At 40.0% G+C, this 18,179-nt stretch overlaps 1 protein-coding gene across 1 annotated transcript in view; it reads left to right on the top strand.

Annotated features, from left to right (window-relative positions):
• VPS13D (vacuolar protein sorting 13 homolog D) overlaps positions 1-18,179 on the top strand; it is a 260,686-nt gene that overhangs the window by 108,912 nt on the left and 133,595 nt on the right. Inside the window, exons 47-52 of the mRNA XM_068986146.1 lie at positions 128-254; positions 1,984-2,126; positions 7,649-7,779; positions 10,624-10,799; positions 15,836-15,959; positions 16,752-16,987. Of these exons, the coding sequence (XP_068842247.1) occupies positions 128-254; positions 1,984-2,126; positions 7,649-7,779; positions 10,624-10,799; positions 15,836-15,959; positions 16,752-16,987 (937 nt within the window). The remainder of the gene's footprint in view (positions 1-127; positions 255-1,983; positions 2,127-7,648; positions 7,780-10,623; positions 10,800-15,835; positions 15,960-16,751; positions 16,988-18,179) is intronic.

Genomic DNA, 18,179 nt, shown 5'->3' with positions numbered 1-18,179 from the left:
TGAGTCCACTGAATAAATTCAGTCATCACTTTTTTCCCCCTTGATGATATTTTTTCCTTTTATTATTTGCATCTGTCTTGGATACACTGGGTGGGATTGATATAAACATTTCCCCTCCTTCCTAAAGGGCTACCACTGATCTTCAGACAGGACAATGCAAAGACGGATGCTGCAGGCCAGTTCGAAGAACATGAGCTGGCCCGGAGCCTGAGCCCTCTCTTATTCTGCTATGCTGACAAAGAGCAGCCAAACCTGTGAGTACAGTTATTTATGGGAAGGGGAAATAAGCTCCCAGGGAAGGGGAAAATTAGCAAAGGCTATAGTATATCCGTGTAAGTAGAAATAGACTATAGATAACCATCCTGACTTGGCAGGGGGACAGCACCATGACTTAATGGGATTTTTTTCGGATCTAATTTCTGTGTTATTCGATATGGAAAATAAACCATTTGGTTTTGGTGTATAATGAAAGCCAGTTTTATTTTCCATGTATTGAAGTGGTTCTATTCATAACTCTGATGATGGTGAGAGACCCACATGCTCTCTTTTCTGCGTGGTTTCTCTCTCCTGGAAGCACTCAGCGCAAGCAGAGGAGCTGGCTTCAGAGGGAAGACAGGTTGGCCTGTTGGTAGAGAGCCTGCACCCCATTAATTCAATCCAGGCCATCTTGTATTAGATTCTGAAATCCATCTCTTTCTGTTGAAATAAAGTGTGCCATTTCAAGATCTCAAAGCACTCATTACCTGTTTAAACACAGGAAAAAGCAACAATTGTGAGGATTAGCAGACATGTCCTTCTTAATGTATGGTAGGGCATTAAGGAAATGACAACCTGCTCCAGTATTCTTGCCTGGGAAATTCCATGGAGGAGCCTGGTGGGCTACAGTCCAGTGGGTCACAAAGAGTCAGACACGGCTGAGTGACTAAGCACAGGGCATTAATTCACTTTATTTATTTTTTCTTGGATTTGACATTCTGCTTTTTACAGTGGTCTTCTGATATTTAGCCTTAACCCAAAAATATGTAGGTGAATCTGACACTGCTAAAATGCCATACCCCATTATCTATAGAAGTATGCTGCAAACTTAGAGGAGGGCCACTCCAGTGGATACAGATGCATCTATCTACCTAGAGGTTGGGCTGGAGTCAGGAGAGGACTGACCAGGGTGCTGGCCAGTAGGAGACACAAAACAGCCGCTTGACATGGTCAGCAGGCCCAGGCTCACTGTTTCCCTGAATGGATCTTGACAGTTTTAGATCCAGCACTTGAAATTCAAAACACAGTTTGTTTTGTCCGTCAAATTCACAGTTTCCAAAGCCTTTCCACATAGATGATCTCATTTGATTCTCCCAACATTTCAGTGGATTAGGCAGCACAGCAAAGGAATGAGAAAACTGAGGAAGATGAGGAAACTGAGGCCCAGGGAGAGTTACTTGCCCAAAGTTATATTGCTTGTTAGTGGTGGAGCTGGAACACACATCTGGGAATTATGTTTCCAGGATCCATGACAGGATGCTGGCCAACTGCATGGTGCTTTGCCATTATAATAGCACCAGGCCCTTGAATGAATGTACATTAGCTGCATCTTCCGTACATACTTCTCTTTATGTTCAGGGTATTTCATGAACCCTTGAAACAACAGAGTCGGGAAAGTATCAGTTTGCTTTAAATCTTTGTTTTTCAGATATTGTAGCATTTTCCTCATGCCTTATGCTCCCAGAATTGATGTTTTCCCCTAAAATGTCTAGTTGTGGAGGTCAATACATGTCACACGTTGCTGAACTGTGACTACCTCTCAGATTGAGTTTTGACCACTGATTAATTGCCTCTCTGTGTTTGGGAATAACATGAAAATGAGGGAGAGTCAGTGTTAGAGTTCTAATTTTGGCCGACAGCCACAGCAAGGCTTCCTGATTAGAACAGGTAGAATAGACTTTCTTATGGATGAATGTCTATATACGTCTTTGCTTTTCTGCCCCACAGCTGCACGATGAGAATCGGAAGGGGGATTCACCCTGAAGGCATGCCAGGCTGGTGTCAGGGCTTCTCCCTGGATGGTGGTAGTGGCGTCCGAGCTCTCAGAGTCATCCAGCAAGGAAACCGCCCAGGGCTGATCTATAACATTGGTGGGTTACATTTGGGGGAGGGGGAGAATTCAAACCATGGGCCGACGACTTCAGGCTTGGAGGGATAAGCTGGCCCTACATTTTGGTCTGTCTGCAAGTGCTGGTTTTCTCATTTGCCATTGGGTCAGGTATCCATTCTCTGAATGCTAGATTGATATCATCACAGACCTATTCTCCTAGGGATCCAAGGAGCTACCTAAACACTGCCCCTTTGAGGTCTGAGGCTGTTTAGTTTCAGACTCACCTGTGTCAGGAAAGTATCAGTTTGGCTTGAATCCTTATTTTTCATGGCAGTAATAGGAACACTTAGAATGCTTTTCATCCTCCATTTCCCACGCGTTCATTGAAGTCTGCAAACCCTAAGAGGGTAAGAAGCATTGTTTTCCTTGAAACTGAAGCTTAGGGGTTAAGTGACTTGTCCAGATATAAAGGGAACGTCTGGGTTGGAATTAGGATTATGACTGAGGTGTCCACATTTGAGGCAAAAATATAAAATGCACTTGGTGGTTACGGATAATTAGAAATCCCTAAGCTAGCTTAGAGGGCTTCCCAGGTGACTCAGTGGTAAAGAATCTCTGCAGTGCAGGAGACACAGGTTTGATCCCTGGATTGGGAAGATCCCCTGGAGAAGGAAATGGCAACCCACTCCAGTATTCTTCCCTGGGAAATCTCATGGACAGAGGAGCTTGGCAGGCAAGAGTTCATGCAGTCACAAAGAGTTGGTCACAACTGAGCACACATGACTAATCTAGATTGGTGCTTTAACACTTTACACGCACAAGCTTGCTTAGATTCTAGAGGTGGGGAGCACCAAGGGAAGATGTGCCTATGCCTATGTGCCTCAAAAGATGTCACAAAAGATTAAGACAAACTTGATTTAATTATGTCTCAGATTTGAAGTGTTAGCAGTGCATCCTACCTTTCCTATATAACTTCTGGGCTTTCAAAGCATTGTTTACTCTTGAATATTGGGAAACCTTTGAGCTGTCTGTGGTAGTGGAAATGTTCTATCTTGTACTGTCCAATTTGGAGGCACTAGCCACACATGGCTGCTGAGCACTTGAGAGTACATTACTAAGAAATGTGGTGAGTGTGACAAAGAAACTGAATTTTTTTTTTTTTTAAATTTTGGTGCATACGAGTGATCATGTATGACTAGTGGCTACTGTTTTGTACAGTGCTGATGTAGAGAGTCATGCTACAGAAGGAAAAATTGAGATGGTATTACTTAGCTGTTTGCCTTGACTCCCATGGAGTCAGTGCTTTGTTTAAGTGTTAAAGGGTTTATTAGTGAAAGACTCTCTTCCAAGTATAGTGCTTTTTTTTTTTTTTTAAAAAACATGAATTTGCATGCATTCTCACTTGACATGGAAGCTGTCTCCTTTAAAGTTGACATGAAGACTTTTAATAGAAAAGATGAACTTTTATCTGATCCTCCAGCTGAGGATCACAATTTTCATGTTTGTTCACTCCATCCCTTTAGGCAAAGTCCACTTCATGCTGAGTTTGGTTTTCTGCTGGGGTGTCTGGTCCTTGATAGAGTTTCCAAAGCAAGCCCCTGCAAGTTGGCTAGAAGCCATAGTTGGGACAGATTGGAGGAAACATGGTGGTACCTGTGCCTTTCCAAGCAGCTGGCGCTAAGGAAGTGCACAGAGTTCTGGCTGAAAGGCACAGCGAGCTGTCCAGTGGCACTATGCAGTGAGTGCACACACACACTTAGATGCTAAATGCATTCATTAGAACATGTTACTTATGTTTTTAGGGACAAGACTGTGTTTCACATTTCGGTGTTACACTAAAGAAAGGAAGAGAGAGTTTGAGATAAGATGAGATTTTATATAAGATCTTGGCATGTATTAAGAGAATTTGTGGAATCTCTTATATGACTATTTTTGAAGGATTGGATATATAACTAGCTTCCTATCAGGAAAATTGAAAGCACAGACACAAGTGGAAAAGCCAGGCAGGGCCTGACCAGGTAACCTTAACATGTACCTCCAATAAGGATGATTTTGTATATTTTGATTTTATCAGCTATTCATTTGTTAAGGGTTTCCCAGGGCAATCTGAGATAAAAGGGAAACAAAAAAAAATTTTTTTTAATTGAGTCTTGATGCTATAGACTCTTTCTGTGATATCAAATATACCTTTAATAGGTATATTAGTTGAGATCAGGCATCTGGTCCCATCACTTCATGGCAAATAGATGAGGAAACCATGGAAACAGTGGCTGGCTTTATTTTTGGGTGCTCCAAAATCACTGCAGATGGTGACTGCAGCCATGAAATTAAAAGACGCTTGCTCCTTAGAAGGAAAGTTGTGACGAACCTAGTTCAGTTTAGTTCAGTTCAGTCGCACAGTTGTGTCCAACTCTTTGTGACCCCATGAATCGCAGCACGCCAGGCCTCCCTGTCCATCACCATCTCCTGGAGTTCACTCAAACGCACGTCTATCGAGTCGGTGATGCCATCCAGCCATCTCATCCTAGACAGCTTATTAAAAAGCAGAGACATTACTTTACCAACAAAGGTCTGTCTAGTCAAGGCTATGGTTTTTCCAGTAGTCATGTATGGATGTGAGAGTTGGACTGTGAAGAAGGCTGAGTGCAGAAGAATTGATGGGTTTGAACTGTGGTGTTGGAGAAGACTCTTGAGAGTCCCTTGGACTGCAGGGAGATCCAACCAGTCCATTCTGAAGGAGATCAGTCCTGGGTATTCATTGAAAGGACTGATGCTGAAGCTGAAACTCCAATACTTTGGCCACCTGATGCAAAGAACTGACTCATTGAAAAGACCCTGATGCTGGGAAAGATTGAGGGCAGGAGGAGGAGATGACAGAGGATAAGATGGTTGGATGGCATCACCGACTCAATGGACGTGAGTTTGGGTAAACTCCAGGAGTTGGTGATGGACAAGGAGTCCTGGCGTGTTGCTGTTCATGGGGTCGCAAAGAGTCGGACATGACTGAGTGACTGAACTGAACTGAACTATTACATGATAAGGTTGATTTCTGACAATTAATGCTTTTCTGTGTGTCATAGAAAAGTGATGGGGTATATCTCCCTACCCCAGTATTACTGAACGTTTCTTAGATACAGAGTTTTAGTGTTGAAAATATGTTAGTCACTCAGTCATGTCTCTTTGTGACCCCATGCACCATTGCCTGCCAAACTCCTCTGTCCATGGAATCCGCCAGGCAATAATACTGTAGTGGGTAGCCATTCCCTTCTCCAGAGGATCTTCCTGACTGTTCCAGTATTACTGAGCATTTCTTAGATACAGAGTTTCAATGAGTGATTTTGTTTCTGTGATTTGCTCAGTTTTTCAGCTATTTTTGAGATTTACAATAAAGACAAGTGATTTAGGGAGTTAATAGTTCAAAATATTTATAATTAAAATATGTTGGGACATCTGGTTGTCATATCCTAAAGTCACTTCTCTTTTTATGGTCTCTCGATACTTGTCTTTAAGTTCAGTTCAGTTCAGTTCAGTCGCTCAGTCGTGTCCGACTCTTTGCGACCCCATGAATCGCAGCACGCCAGGCCTCCCTGTCCATCACCAACTCCCGGAGTTCACTCAGACTCATGTCCATCAAGTCAGTGATACTATCCAGCCATCTCATCCTCTGTCGTCCCCTTCCCCTCCTGCCCCCAATCCCTCCCAGCATCAAAGTCTTTTCCAATGAGTCAACTCTTCGCATGACGTGGCCAAAGTATTGGAGTTTCAGCTTCAGCATCATTCCTTCCAAAGAAATCCCAGGGCTGATCTCCTTCAGAATGGACTGGTTGGATCTTCTTGCAGTCCAAGGGACTCTCAAGAGTCTTCTCCAACACCACAGTTCAAACCCATCAATTCTTCTGCACTCAGCCTTCTTCACAGTCCAAGTCTCACATCCATACATGACTACTGGAAAAACCATAGCCTTGACTAGACGGACCTTAGTCGGCAAAGTAATGTCTCTGCTTTTGAATATGCTATCTAGGTTGGTCATAACTTTGCTTCCAAGGAGTAAGTGCCTTTTAATTTCATGGCTGCAGTCACCATCTGCAGTGATTTTGGAGACCCAAAAAATAAAGTCTGGCACTGTTTCCACTGTTTCCCCATCTGTTTGCCATGAAGTGATGGGACCGGATGCCATGATCTTTGTTTTCTGAATGTTGAGCTTCAAGCCAACTTGTTCACTCTCCAATTTCACTTTCATCAAGAGGCTTTTTAGTTCCTCTTCACTTTCTGCCATAAGGGTGGTGTCATCTGCATATCTGAGGTTATTGATATTTCTCCTGGCAATCTTGATTCCAGCTTGTGCTTCTTCCAATGCAGAGTTTCTCATGATGTGCTCTGCATATAAGTTAAATAAGCAGGGTGACAATATACAGCCATGATGTACTCCTTTTCCTATTTGGAACCAGTCTGTTGTTCCATGTCCAGTTCTAACTGTTGCTTCCTGACCTGCATACTGATTTCTCAAGAGTAGGGTCCTTTGTGTATGTCTCCGAGGCAGGCTCCCTGGGATTAATCCAGCTACGCCACCTACTGGCTGTGTCACTTAAGGACAAGTCACTTATCTTTTCCTGCCTTAGTTTCCTCATCTGCAAAAATGAAGGAATAAAAATATCTAACTCACAAGGTTGTTGTAAGAATTAAATGTTGAGCCTTTGGAAGAGGGTGTAATGTGTACTAAAAGTTCAATAAATATTATTATTTTTTGTTATTTTTTACCATAAATATTATCATTGTATAACCAGAGTTCAACCCAAGGCCTTGAATATAGTTACTTTATTCATTGTCTAAATGAATGAAAGAACTCATCCATTGAATTTTGGATTTTTAAAAGTTATTATAAGAGTTTTTGAGATAATATGGTGTTATTTCATTTTTCTTTCTTTGGAACTTGGTGTTTTGAGATTTCCTTTTGATTGACTATGACATTCTTTCCTTAGTATGTTTTTTGTTTGTCTTTTTTCCTCACAGTACCTATTAGGTGCCGAAAACCTTTATTTTATGAAGGAATAAATTCAGTAGTATTTAGCATTATATTTGAGCTGGATTCTTGGGCTGACAGAAAATACTAAGAGTCAATTGAGTTTAGGGCAGTTGCAGAATGCAGTTAAGTAATACACAGATTGTCCTCTATGTTGTAAAAGGGTTGCATGTTCTTTAGGAGGAAATTTTGTGTCCCATTTGTAAGGAGAAATGTGTCACATAAACCATCTTAGTAGTCAGCTTCATAAATGGAAACCAAGCTAAACACCTGTTTGTTTTAGTTGCTGTTACAATTGTACACACTTTATGAAGAAGCTGGGAGTTATGGGGATATTGATGTTGCCAAGGAGACTTTTTAAGGTCTAAATTCTTTGAAGGTTTTTGCTGTTTTCGTTCTATTCTTACGAAACCTCACAGCCTCTCTGGGTGCTACAATCATTATCTCAGAGAAACTAAGTAATTGTGAAGGCTATTTAATTCCTTTAGACCATTCTTTTTTCCTTCTGATTAATTCATGGAACTGGTTCTTGTTATTCATAGGTATTGATGTCAAGAAAGGCCGAGGCCGATATATTGACACCTGTATGGTCATCTTTGCCCCTCGTTACCTGTTAGATAATAAGTCATCCCACAAGCTTGCATTTGCACAGAGGGAATTTGCCAGGGGACAGGTAAGCAGCTTGCTTTTGAAGAATGATGAGTGCCTATTTAATAGCACAGTGAATTTTAATGTCATTTAAATTTGAATGTCACATTTCATTTTAATGACTTATCTCCCCATCAACACTAAGTTTTTTGATGTGAGTAAACAACAGAATGATCTCTATTCGCTTCCAAGGCAAACCGTTCAATATCATGGTAATCCAAGTCTATGCCCCGACCAGTAATGCTGAAGAAGCTGAAGTTGAACGGTTCTATGAAGACCTACAAGACCTTTTAGAACTAATACCCAAAAAAGATATCCTTTTCATTATAGGAGACTGGAATGCAAAAGTAGGAAGTTAAGAAACACCTGGAGTAACAGGCAGATTTGGCCTTGGAGTACAGAATGAAGCAGGGCAAAGGCTCATAAAGTTTTGCCAAGAGAACGAATTGATCATAGCAACACCCTCTTCCAACAACACAAGAGAAGACTTTATACATGGACATCACCAGTTGGTCAACACCAAAATCAGACTGATTATATTCTTTGCAGCCAAAATGCAAAAGCTCTGTCCAGTCAGCAAAAACAAGACCAGGAGCTGACTGTGGCTCAGATCATGAACTCCTGATTGCCAAATTCAGACTTAAATTGAAGAAAGTAGGGAAAACCACTAGACCATTCAGGTATGACTTAAATCAAATCCCTTATGATTATACAGTAGAAGTGGGAAATAGATTTAAAGGACTAGATCTGATAGAGTGCCTGATGAACTATGGATGGAGGTTCCTGACATTGTACAGGAGGCAGTTTTCAAGACCATCCCCAAGAAAAAGAAATGCAAAAAATCAAAATGGCTGTCTGAGGAGGCCTTAGAAATAGCTGTGAAGAGAAGAGAAGTGAAAAACAAAGGAGAAAAGGAAAGATATAAGCATCTGAATGCAGAGTTCCAAAGAATAGCAAGGAGAGATAAGAAAGCCTTCCTCAATGCAAAAGCCTTCCTCAATGGACTTTCTTTGCAAAAGTGCAAAGAAATAGAGGAAAACAATAGAATAGGAAAGACTAGTGATCTCTTGAAGAAAATTAGATACACCAAGAGAACATTTCATACAGAGGTGGGCTCAATAAAGGCCAGAAATGATATGGACCTAACAGAAGCAGAAGATATTAAGAAGAGGTGGCAAGAATACAGAGAAGAACGATACAACAAAGATCTTCATGACCCAGATGATCACGATGGTGTGATCACTCACCTGGAGCCAGACATCCTGGAATGTGAAGTCAAGTGGGCCTTAGGAAGCATCACTACGAACAAAGCTAGTGGAGGTGATGGAATTCCAGTTGAGCTATTTCAAATCCTGAAAGATGATGCTGTGAAAGTGCTGCACTCAGTATGCCAGCAAATTTGGAAAACTCAGTAGTGGCCACGGGACTGGAAAAAGTTGGTTTTCATTCCAGTCTCAAAGAAAGGCAATACCAAAGAATGTTCAAACTACCACACAGCTTCACTCATCTCACACGCTAGTAAAGTAATGCTCAAAATTCTCCAAGCCAAGCTTTAACAATACGTGAACCGTGAACTTTTGGATGTTCAAGCTGGATTTAGAAAAGGCAGAGGAACCAGAGATCAAATTGCCAGCATCCGCTGGATCATGGAAAAAGCAAGAGAGTTCCAGAAAAACATCTATTTCTTCTTTATTGACTATGCCAAAGCCTTTGACTATGTGGATCACAATAAACTGTGGAAAATTCTTCAAGAGTTGGGAATACCAGCCCACCTGACCTGCCTCTTGAGAAATGCAGGTCAGGAAGCAACAGTTAGAACTGGACATGGAACAACAGACTGGTTCCAAATAGGAAAAGGAGTACGTCATGGCTGTATCTTGTCACCCTGCTTATTTAACTTCTATGCAGAGTACATCATGAGAAACGCTGGGCTGGAAGAAGCACAAGCTGGATTCAAGATTACCGGGAGAAATATCAATAACCTCAGATATGCAGATGACACCTTACTGCGGAAAGTGAAGAAGAACTAAAGAGCCTCTTGATGGAAGTGAAAGAGGAGAGTGAACAAGTTGGCTTGAAGCTCAACATTCAGAAAACTAAGATCATGGCAAATAGATGGGGAAACAGTGGAAACAGTGTCAGACTTTATTTTTTGGGTCTCCAAAATCACTGCAGATGGTGACTACAGCCATGAAATTAAAAGACGCTTACTCCTTGGAAGGAAAGTTATGACCAACCTAGATACCATATTCAAAAGCAGAGATATTACTTTGCCATCAAAGGTCTGTCTAGTCAAAGCTGTGGTTTTTCCAGTAGTCATGTATGGATGTGAGAGTTGGACTGTAAATAAAGCTGAGCACCGAAGAATTGATGCTTTTGAACTGTGGTGTTGGAGAAGACTTTTCAAAGTCCCTTGGAGTGCAAGGAGATCCAACCAGTCCATCCTAAAGGAGATCAGTCCTTAGTGTTCATTGGAAGAACTGATACTGAGGTTGAAACTCCAATAGTTTGGCCACCTGGTGCAAAGAACTGACTCATTTGAAAAGACCCTGATGCTGGGAAAGATTGAAGGCTGGAGGAGAAGGGGACAACAGAGGATGAGATGGTTGGATGGCATCACCGACTCAATGGACATGAGTTTGAGTGAACTCCGGGAATTAGTGGTGGACAGGGAAGCCTGGTGTGCTGCAATCCATGGGGTTGCAAAGAGTCGGACATGACTGAGCAACTGAACTGAACTGAACCATCTTGTGCCTTTGGTGCCCTGAACAGCTCCTGGTGATGGGCAAGGCTCAGGGTAGACAGATTTTCAGTAAACATTTACGCCTTGACTTGACTTTTGACTAAAGCCAGTGATACCGTGTTTTAGGGAACAGCCAATCCTGAAGGTTACATTTCCACGCTTCCTGGTTCCAGTGTGGTGTTCCATTGGCCTCGGAATGACTACGATCAGCTGTTATGTGTCCGACTGATGGATGTTCCCAATTGTATTTGGTCTGGAGGCTTCGAAGTCAACAAGAATAATTCCTTCCATATCAACATGAGGTGAGTGCAGAGACTATATTTAGTCAATAAGTAGTCTTGTTTGAGGTACGGCAATATAAATACGAAGCTGTAAATACCATATAAATATCAAATATTTATAAAGTTGTAAATAGCAAGTAGTTACTTTTGGTAAGACTACTCTTGATGAAATGGGCACATATGTTTCTGACTCCAAGGTCTTAAAACTGCAAAGACTAGGCAGATAGGAATGAACCTTTTGATCGAATGAACTAAAAGGGGGTGTTGACAGTTTTGACCATTGTGCAGTTGCTGTCATCTGAGGTCACATGTCCAAGGAGTAGCACTGAGCTCATGGTCGCCCGCAACTCTTGTCAGCATTCACATGGCAGCTTTGATGATGTTTTTGTCTATTCTTGGACACTGTACAAGCTCTTCTCTCATTAGATGCCATTACAGTAAATCCCCTAGTCTTCTTTGCCCAACCCAGTGACCCTTAGATCCTTATTAAGGAAAATCAACAAAAGCCAGGGTCAGTTAGCACAAGAGGACTCTTTTCTTTCATCCAATGCTTTTTTTTTTTTTAATGTATTAAACTTTAAAAAGATTGTGGTAAAATGCACATACCATATGAGAAAGATAGCATAACATAAAGACCCAGACACTATTTCGTGTGCCTCAGGCACATAAAGTAAAATTTACCATCTTAGCCATTTTTAGCTTTACTGGTGTTAGGTAAGTTCATGTTGTGCAGTCTCCTAAACTCTTTTCATCTTGCAAAACAGAAACTCTGTATCCATTAAACAACATTCCTCATTTTCCGTTTCTTAACCCCTGGCAACCTCTGTTCTCATTTCTCTACGAATTTGACTACTCTAGGTACCTCAACGAATTTGACTACTCTAGGTACCTCAGATAAGTGAAATCATACAATATTTGTCTTTTTGTGACTGACTTATTTCACTTAGCATAATGTCCTCAATGTCATCCACATTGTAACATGTGTCAGAACTCCTTCTTTTTTGTGTGTGGCAACATTTAGTTTATTACATTTCTCTCTAGTGCAGTGAAATTCTGTTTCATTCTTTCTTCTTTTTAATTTATTCAAGTATAGCTGATTTACAATGTGGTGTCAATTTCTGCTATACTGCACAGTGATTCAGTTGTATAAACAAGATATATATGTTCTTTTTCATATTCCTTTCCATTGTGGTTTATCATAGGATACTGAATATGGTTCACTGTGCTATACAGTGGGACCATTTTACATTCACCATTTATATTTCACCATTTTACATTCTTGCAAAGAGCACACAAGGGTCCAGTTTCTCCACATCTTTTTTTTTTTTTAATTTTAAAATCTTTAATTCTTACATGTGTTCCCAAACATGAACCCCCTTCCCACCTCCACATCTTTACTAACGCTTGTTATTTTTTCTTTTTTGATAGTAGCCATCCTCATGGGTGTGAGGTGGTATCTCATGGTATTGATTCTCATTTCCTTAATGATTAACGATGCTGAGCTTCTTTTCATGTGCTTTTAGGCCATTTGTACATCTTTTTTGACATGTCTGTTCAAGTCCTTTGCCTGTTTTTGAGTTGGATTTTTGTTGTTGTTGAGTTGTAGGAATCCTTTATATATTCTGGATACTAACCCCTTATGAGATACATACATGATGCATTGTAAGTGTCCGACTCTCTGCAACCCTAGAGTCTGATATAAGAGATACATAATTTACATATATTCTCTCCCATTCATATGTTGCATTTTTACTCTGTTGATTGTATTCTTTGATGTATAGTTTTTAATTTTGATATAGTCCAGCTTGCCCATTTTAACTTTGGTTTCCTGTGCTTTTTGTGTTGTATGCAAGATCATTGCCAAATCCAGTGTCTTGAAGCTTTTCCCCTATGTTTTCTTCTGAGAGTTTTACAGTTTTAGCTTTTCTATATAGGTCTTTGATCCATTTGTATTCATATAAGGTTAAGAGTCCAATAGAGACATCAGTTTGCCAACAAAGGTCCATATAATCAAAGCTATGATTTTTCCAGTAGTCATATATAGATGTGAGAGTTAGCCCGTAAAGAAGGTTGAGTGCTGAAGAACTGATGCTTTCAAACTGTGGTGCTAGAGGAGGCTCTTGAGAGTCCCTTGGACTGCAAGGAGATCAAACCAGTCAGTCCTAAAGGAAATCAACCCTGAGTACTCATTGGAAGGACAGATGCTGAAGCTGAAGTTCCAATACTTTGGCCACCAGATGCGAAGAGCTAATTCATTGGAAAAGATCCTGATTCTGGGAAAAATTGAGGGCAAGAGAAGAAGGGAGTGACAAAGGATCAGATAGTTGGATGGCATCACTGACTCGATTGACATGAGTTTGAGCAAACTCAGAGAGATAGTGAAGGACAGAGAAGCCTGGCGTGCTGCAGTTCATGGGGTCACAAAGAGTCAGACGCAACTTAGCAACTGAACAACAAGAGTCCAACTCTGTTCTTTTGTTTGTGGATATCCAGTTTTCCCAATACTATTTGTTGAAAAAACTTTCTTTTCCCTACAGAATGGTCTCTACACCCTTGTCAAGAATTATTTGACCCTATATGTGAGGGTTTATTTCTGGGCTTTCTCTATTCTGTTCGTTCATATTCTGTCTTTTTGCCAGTGTCAGACTGTTTTGATTATAGTAGCTTTGTAATAGGTTTTGAAATTAGGAAGTGTGAGACCTCCATCTTTGTTCTTTTTCAAGATTATTTTGGCTACATGGAGTCCCTAGAGATTCCATCTTAATTTTAGGATAAATTTTTCTATTTCTGGAGGAAAAAAAACAGTTGGAATTTTGATGAGCATTGATTAAATCTCTAGATCCACTTTGCATAGCATTGACATCTTGACAATATTAAGTCTTCTAAATCCATGAATGTGGGATGTCTTTCTGTTTGTTTCTGTCTTCTTTAATGTTTTGCATCAAATGCTTCTGAAGCCAAAGAGCCTGAAATCAGTGCTAATTCAACACATTTAGAAGCAAAATTTAATTATTTATACCTTATGGTGAGTTCTCTTTGGAGAACACTACTGTAAGAAAACAGAAAAATGTCTAATTTATTAATAGTTGATTCAAAATAATATTTATATTTGACTTTAAAAAAAAATGCATTATCTGAGGTTTTTATTTGATTTTGTTTTTGTTGATGATATGCCTTTCTTACTTATCTTTTGCCCTGATCCTTATTAGAGTTAATTGCATCTGGTATAGTGGTTTTCAAGCTGTGTTCCTAGAATTCATAGGGGTCTAAGGAGGTGGCTTTATAGGCCAAGTGAGTGAAGTGGACAGGGCCCCAGTGCCCTCATCCTGACTTCAACCAGAACTCCTGTCTCATGGTGGCATATGTTCCCCACAAGGTTGGGGTGGGGGCAGGCAAGGTGAGGAATTTGCAGCTAAAACCACCACTGATTTATACGCTGCTTTGGTGGAGGCAGCCCAGGTCTGTTGTGTGGTATGAAGCCAATTCAGAATTAAACAGAAAAGTTACTCATGATTACTTAAAAGAAGAAAAGAAAGGTGTGGAGTGTGGGGGTGGATGATACCTTTGTTAATCCTTTTGAAATAGTTTCAGTGTGTGGCCCTAAACTACTGAGCAGGGACCTGGGCCAGATGTTTCCTTTACTTTCCTCAAGTTTTCATTTTGAAACAATTTAAACCCACAGAGAACTTGTAGGAGTAGTACAAAGACACCTCTTCTTTACCTACATTTCCTACTTTTCAACATTTGCTCTGTTCTTGTTTTCTCTCCACATGTACTCATATGCATAGTTTTTTTCCTAAACCATTTGAAAGTAAAATGAAGTCATCATAATACTTCAGACATAAAAAATTTGTCACCTATCGCTACACACTGAAGAAATTTAATGTTATGTTTTTAAATGTATAAAATGTCCTTTAAAGTGTTTTTCACAGTAACCCTGCTCCCCAGATCTGGGGTCCAGTGAAGGATCGTGCATTTTATTTGGCTGGTGTTTCTCATCTGCTTTAATCTAGAATGGTCATTGTCTCAGTTTTCCTTTTTTGTGTTTATTAACGTTGACATTTTTGGAGTCCAAGCCAGTTTCATATAGAATGTTTTCTTTTCTGGACTTTCTGATGGCTTTCTACGTTTAAGTTTGGGCCTGACATTTTTGGTAAGAGCATTGCTTCTGTGGTGGTGTATGTTTCCCATTGCATCATGTCAAGAGGCTTGTGATGTCTGTTGGTTCCATTATTGACGTTGTTAAATTCGATCATCATTTGGTTTAGGTGCTGTCCATCAGATCTCTCTATTGTAAAGTTATCTTTTCTTTGTAAACAACACTAGCTCATGGTAGGGATAATTTGAACTTTTTATATGTTCACTTTTCACAAAACCTTTCAGTCAGTGGTGTGGTGGTTCTCACCTGAATCAGTTATTACATTAGTTTTTATTACATTAGTTATGTAATTAGTTATTACATTAGTTATTGCAAAATGGTGATTTCTGGTTCTTATATGTCTTCTACGTTTATTAGCTGATATTCTTCCATAAAGAAAAGCTTTCCATTCTCCACAGTGGTTTGTCTATATTTAAATACACATACACACACACACACACACGCACACACATTATGATTGCATCTGGTACCTCTGTTCCACAGGATTCTTCCTCATCTTCCCTTATCCTACAGTGTGAACCCTGTTCATCAATAACATCAACATATTAATAACATCAACATATTAGTTTGAACCATATGAAATTCCTCTTTTCTAGGTCAAAAGTAGTCTAGTATCAACAATTTTATGTAGTTCAACCAATATTTACTCACTTGTTGCACTGACACCATGACCCAAAACAAACCCAAAGTAAAATTTGTAGATATCATATAGTTATGGCATGCTGTTCAACATTGCTTGAATGATTTCTTTTTTACTGTGTGATTGTACTGTCAGTTTCTACTTTTTAAATGTGGTCAAAGAATACACAGTGGTAACTGTGAGAAGTGTGAGAAGAAAGTGAGTTGGGAACTTGTTCCCTACATTTTATGCAGCCTCCATGATTTCCTTTTGCTGCAGAGATACTCTGGGAAAATGCTTCTTCCTGCGTGTAGAAATTACTCTCCGAGGAGCTACCTACAGGATCTCCTTCAGTGATACAGATCAGTTACCCCCTCCTTTCCGAATTGACAACTTTTCTAAGGTATCAAGGGGAGTTGAGAGCCAGTTTGGCTCTTTCATATGTGGGGTGGAGTATATACTGCATTTAAGATAATGATAAAAAACATTGTAAACTTGGGTTTAAAAGAAGCTGCACAGGGGTCTCAGAAATCCTTACCATTGGGAGGTGGTTTCTGCTGGTCATTTTGATTGCTGGGCAGCCTTGTCCAGAAGTGACTTCTCAGCTCCCAAAAGTTACTTTGACCAGATGGTTTGGTTAGCATGGGGCCCTATGCAGACATTCCATATAAAGAGAAATTAGAATCAGATTGACAAATGCCCAGTAGAATGGGCAGTTCTACTGTTGCTTAGTAGCAGTGAGCTCCTTTCTGAATCTTCCAAGTGCAGCCATGATGGAGGTTGTTAGAGTCTATTTTAAATTATGCCTTATATCTTATAATTTGTAACGTTTCATAGCTGAATTCCAAGATTTTTGTTCCTTTCTTTGTTCATAGTGTATCCTGGGCATGGTGGGGTGAGACTAGATGCCATTGAAAGAACAGAGTTGCTTTCTCTAGGTATTTGGTATGGCAAAGCTTCTCAAAACCTTTTACCCAACAGACTGTGGCCCATGTCCTCTAACTGGTGGGCTTTTTGCAATTTTGAAGATGATTAGAAAGGCATTTGAAGAGGCTAGCTGTTGAACCTTACTTGTGGTTTTGTACCCTGTATAGCATTCATTTGGGAAAGATCTGGAACCTAAGAGGCACTGAATCACTTTTCCAGCATCACCCCTCTGAATGAAGGTTCTCCTTATTCTCTGCCGTTCCTGTAGGTCCCAGTTGTCTTCACTCAGCATGGCGTCGCTGAACCCAGGCTCCGCACTGAAGTGAAGCCCATGACTTCCTTGGATTATGCCTGGGATGAACCCACCCTGCCACCTTTTATCACTCTGACTGTTAAAGGGGCAGGTTCCTCTGAGATCAGCTGCAACATGAATGATTTCCAGGATAACCAGCAGCTTTATTATGAAAATTTCATTTACATTGCTGCTACATACACGTTCTCTGGGTAAGTCTGGGTTAAATTACTATTCTTGTAAAGCAGAAAGCTCTAATTATTAACTGGTTTTAAATTTTAATCAGTTCTCAGAAGGCTGAGGGAAGAAGGAAGATTCCTTCCATTCTTTACCAAATCCTAGTCTCAGACTTTATCTTGAGAGGTCTTTTGTCTAAGCCCTTGTCTTCTGGCTAGAGTAAAATTTATCCAAAGAGGCAAGACTCCTCTTTTTAAAGAGCTTCCCAATAATCCATTCTAGTATTTAACAACTCTTTTGGGGCATTGTTATTGTAATAGCTTCAATTTCTCTTGCTTTATGGTGATATTTCTTATGCATTTTTAAACTTCTTGCTGCTATTTTTTATTTGTTTTATCTCTTTCCTTATTTGAAACTGACTAATCTTCATCCATAATTACTCAAATCACTGTTCTGACCCTCCTCTCCCATTGAGAACACTGATTAAGCAGATACTTCAGGGTCTTCTTAATAGTCACCTAAAGACAAGCAGAGGAGTTTAACTTGACAGTAATTATAGTTACCTCAGAATTATAATCTTATGATCTTCATTGTTTGCCTGGTTAGTTAGTTGTATTTAGAAAAAAAAAAAGCAAGGAGTAGTCAGCTTGTTAGATTGGTACATTGATAGGTACATAGAGATTCAGAATATTAGGCTTTTAAGGGTAGCCATTCCACCAACACATAAATACAGTTGTTTCTGTGCTGATCACAGGGCCAATTTTAAAGCTGATTCATGAAGAAACTGGGAAAATAGCCGAATCTTTAGCATTCCAAATATAAGTCACCTGGTGAACAGTACATTTAAAGTCGTATTATTTCCAAAATGTCCTGAATAGTTTTGCTTATGAAATATTTTTATATGTGCCTGAGGCCCCCGAGAAAATGTCTGAGTCTGTGCAACATCTCTCTCATCTGCTTAGACCCCAGATTTCACTAATAATGATATGAATGGGCATGTTTGCTTTGATAAGGTTTTAGTGCCTGAAAAACCAGTCCTTAATCTGGTTGCTATGCATGTTTTTCTCTATACTTTCTTATGTTCCAGTAGTTACTAAGCTCTTTAACTGAAGAGTCCTAGTGGAGACTTAGGAGTGTCACAGGTTGAGCAGATATGAATAGATAAAAAGAGAAGTTTTTGGGAATCTAGTGTTCTAAGAGGTTGAACTATATTTTGGAGTGTAGTGG

This window comes from Capricornis sumatraensis, chromosome 14, assembly GCF_032405125.1.
Source record: "Capricornis sumatraensis isolate serow.1 chromosome 14, serow.2, whole genome shotgun sequence".
Classification (NCBI taxonomy): domain Eukaryota; kingdom Metazoa; phylum Chordata; class Mammalia; order Artiodactyla; family Bovidae; genus Capricornis; species Capricornis sumatraensis.
This window is presented reverse-complemented; position numbering and strand designations above follow the sequence as displayed.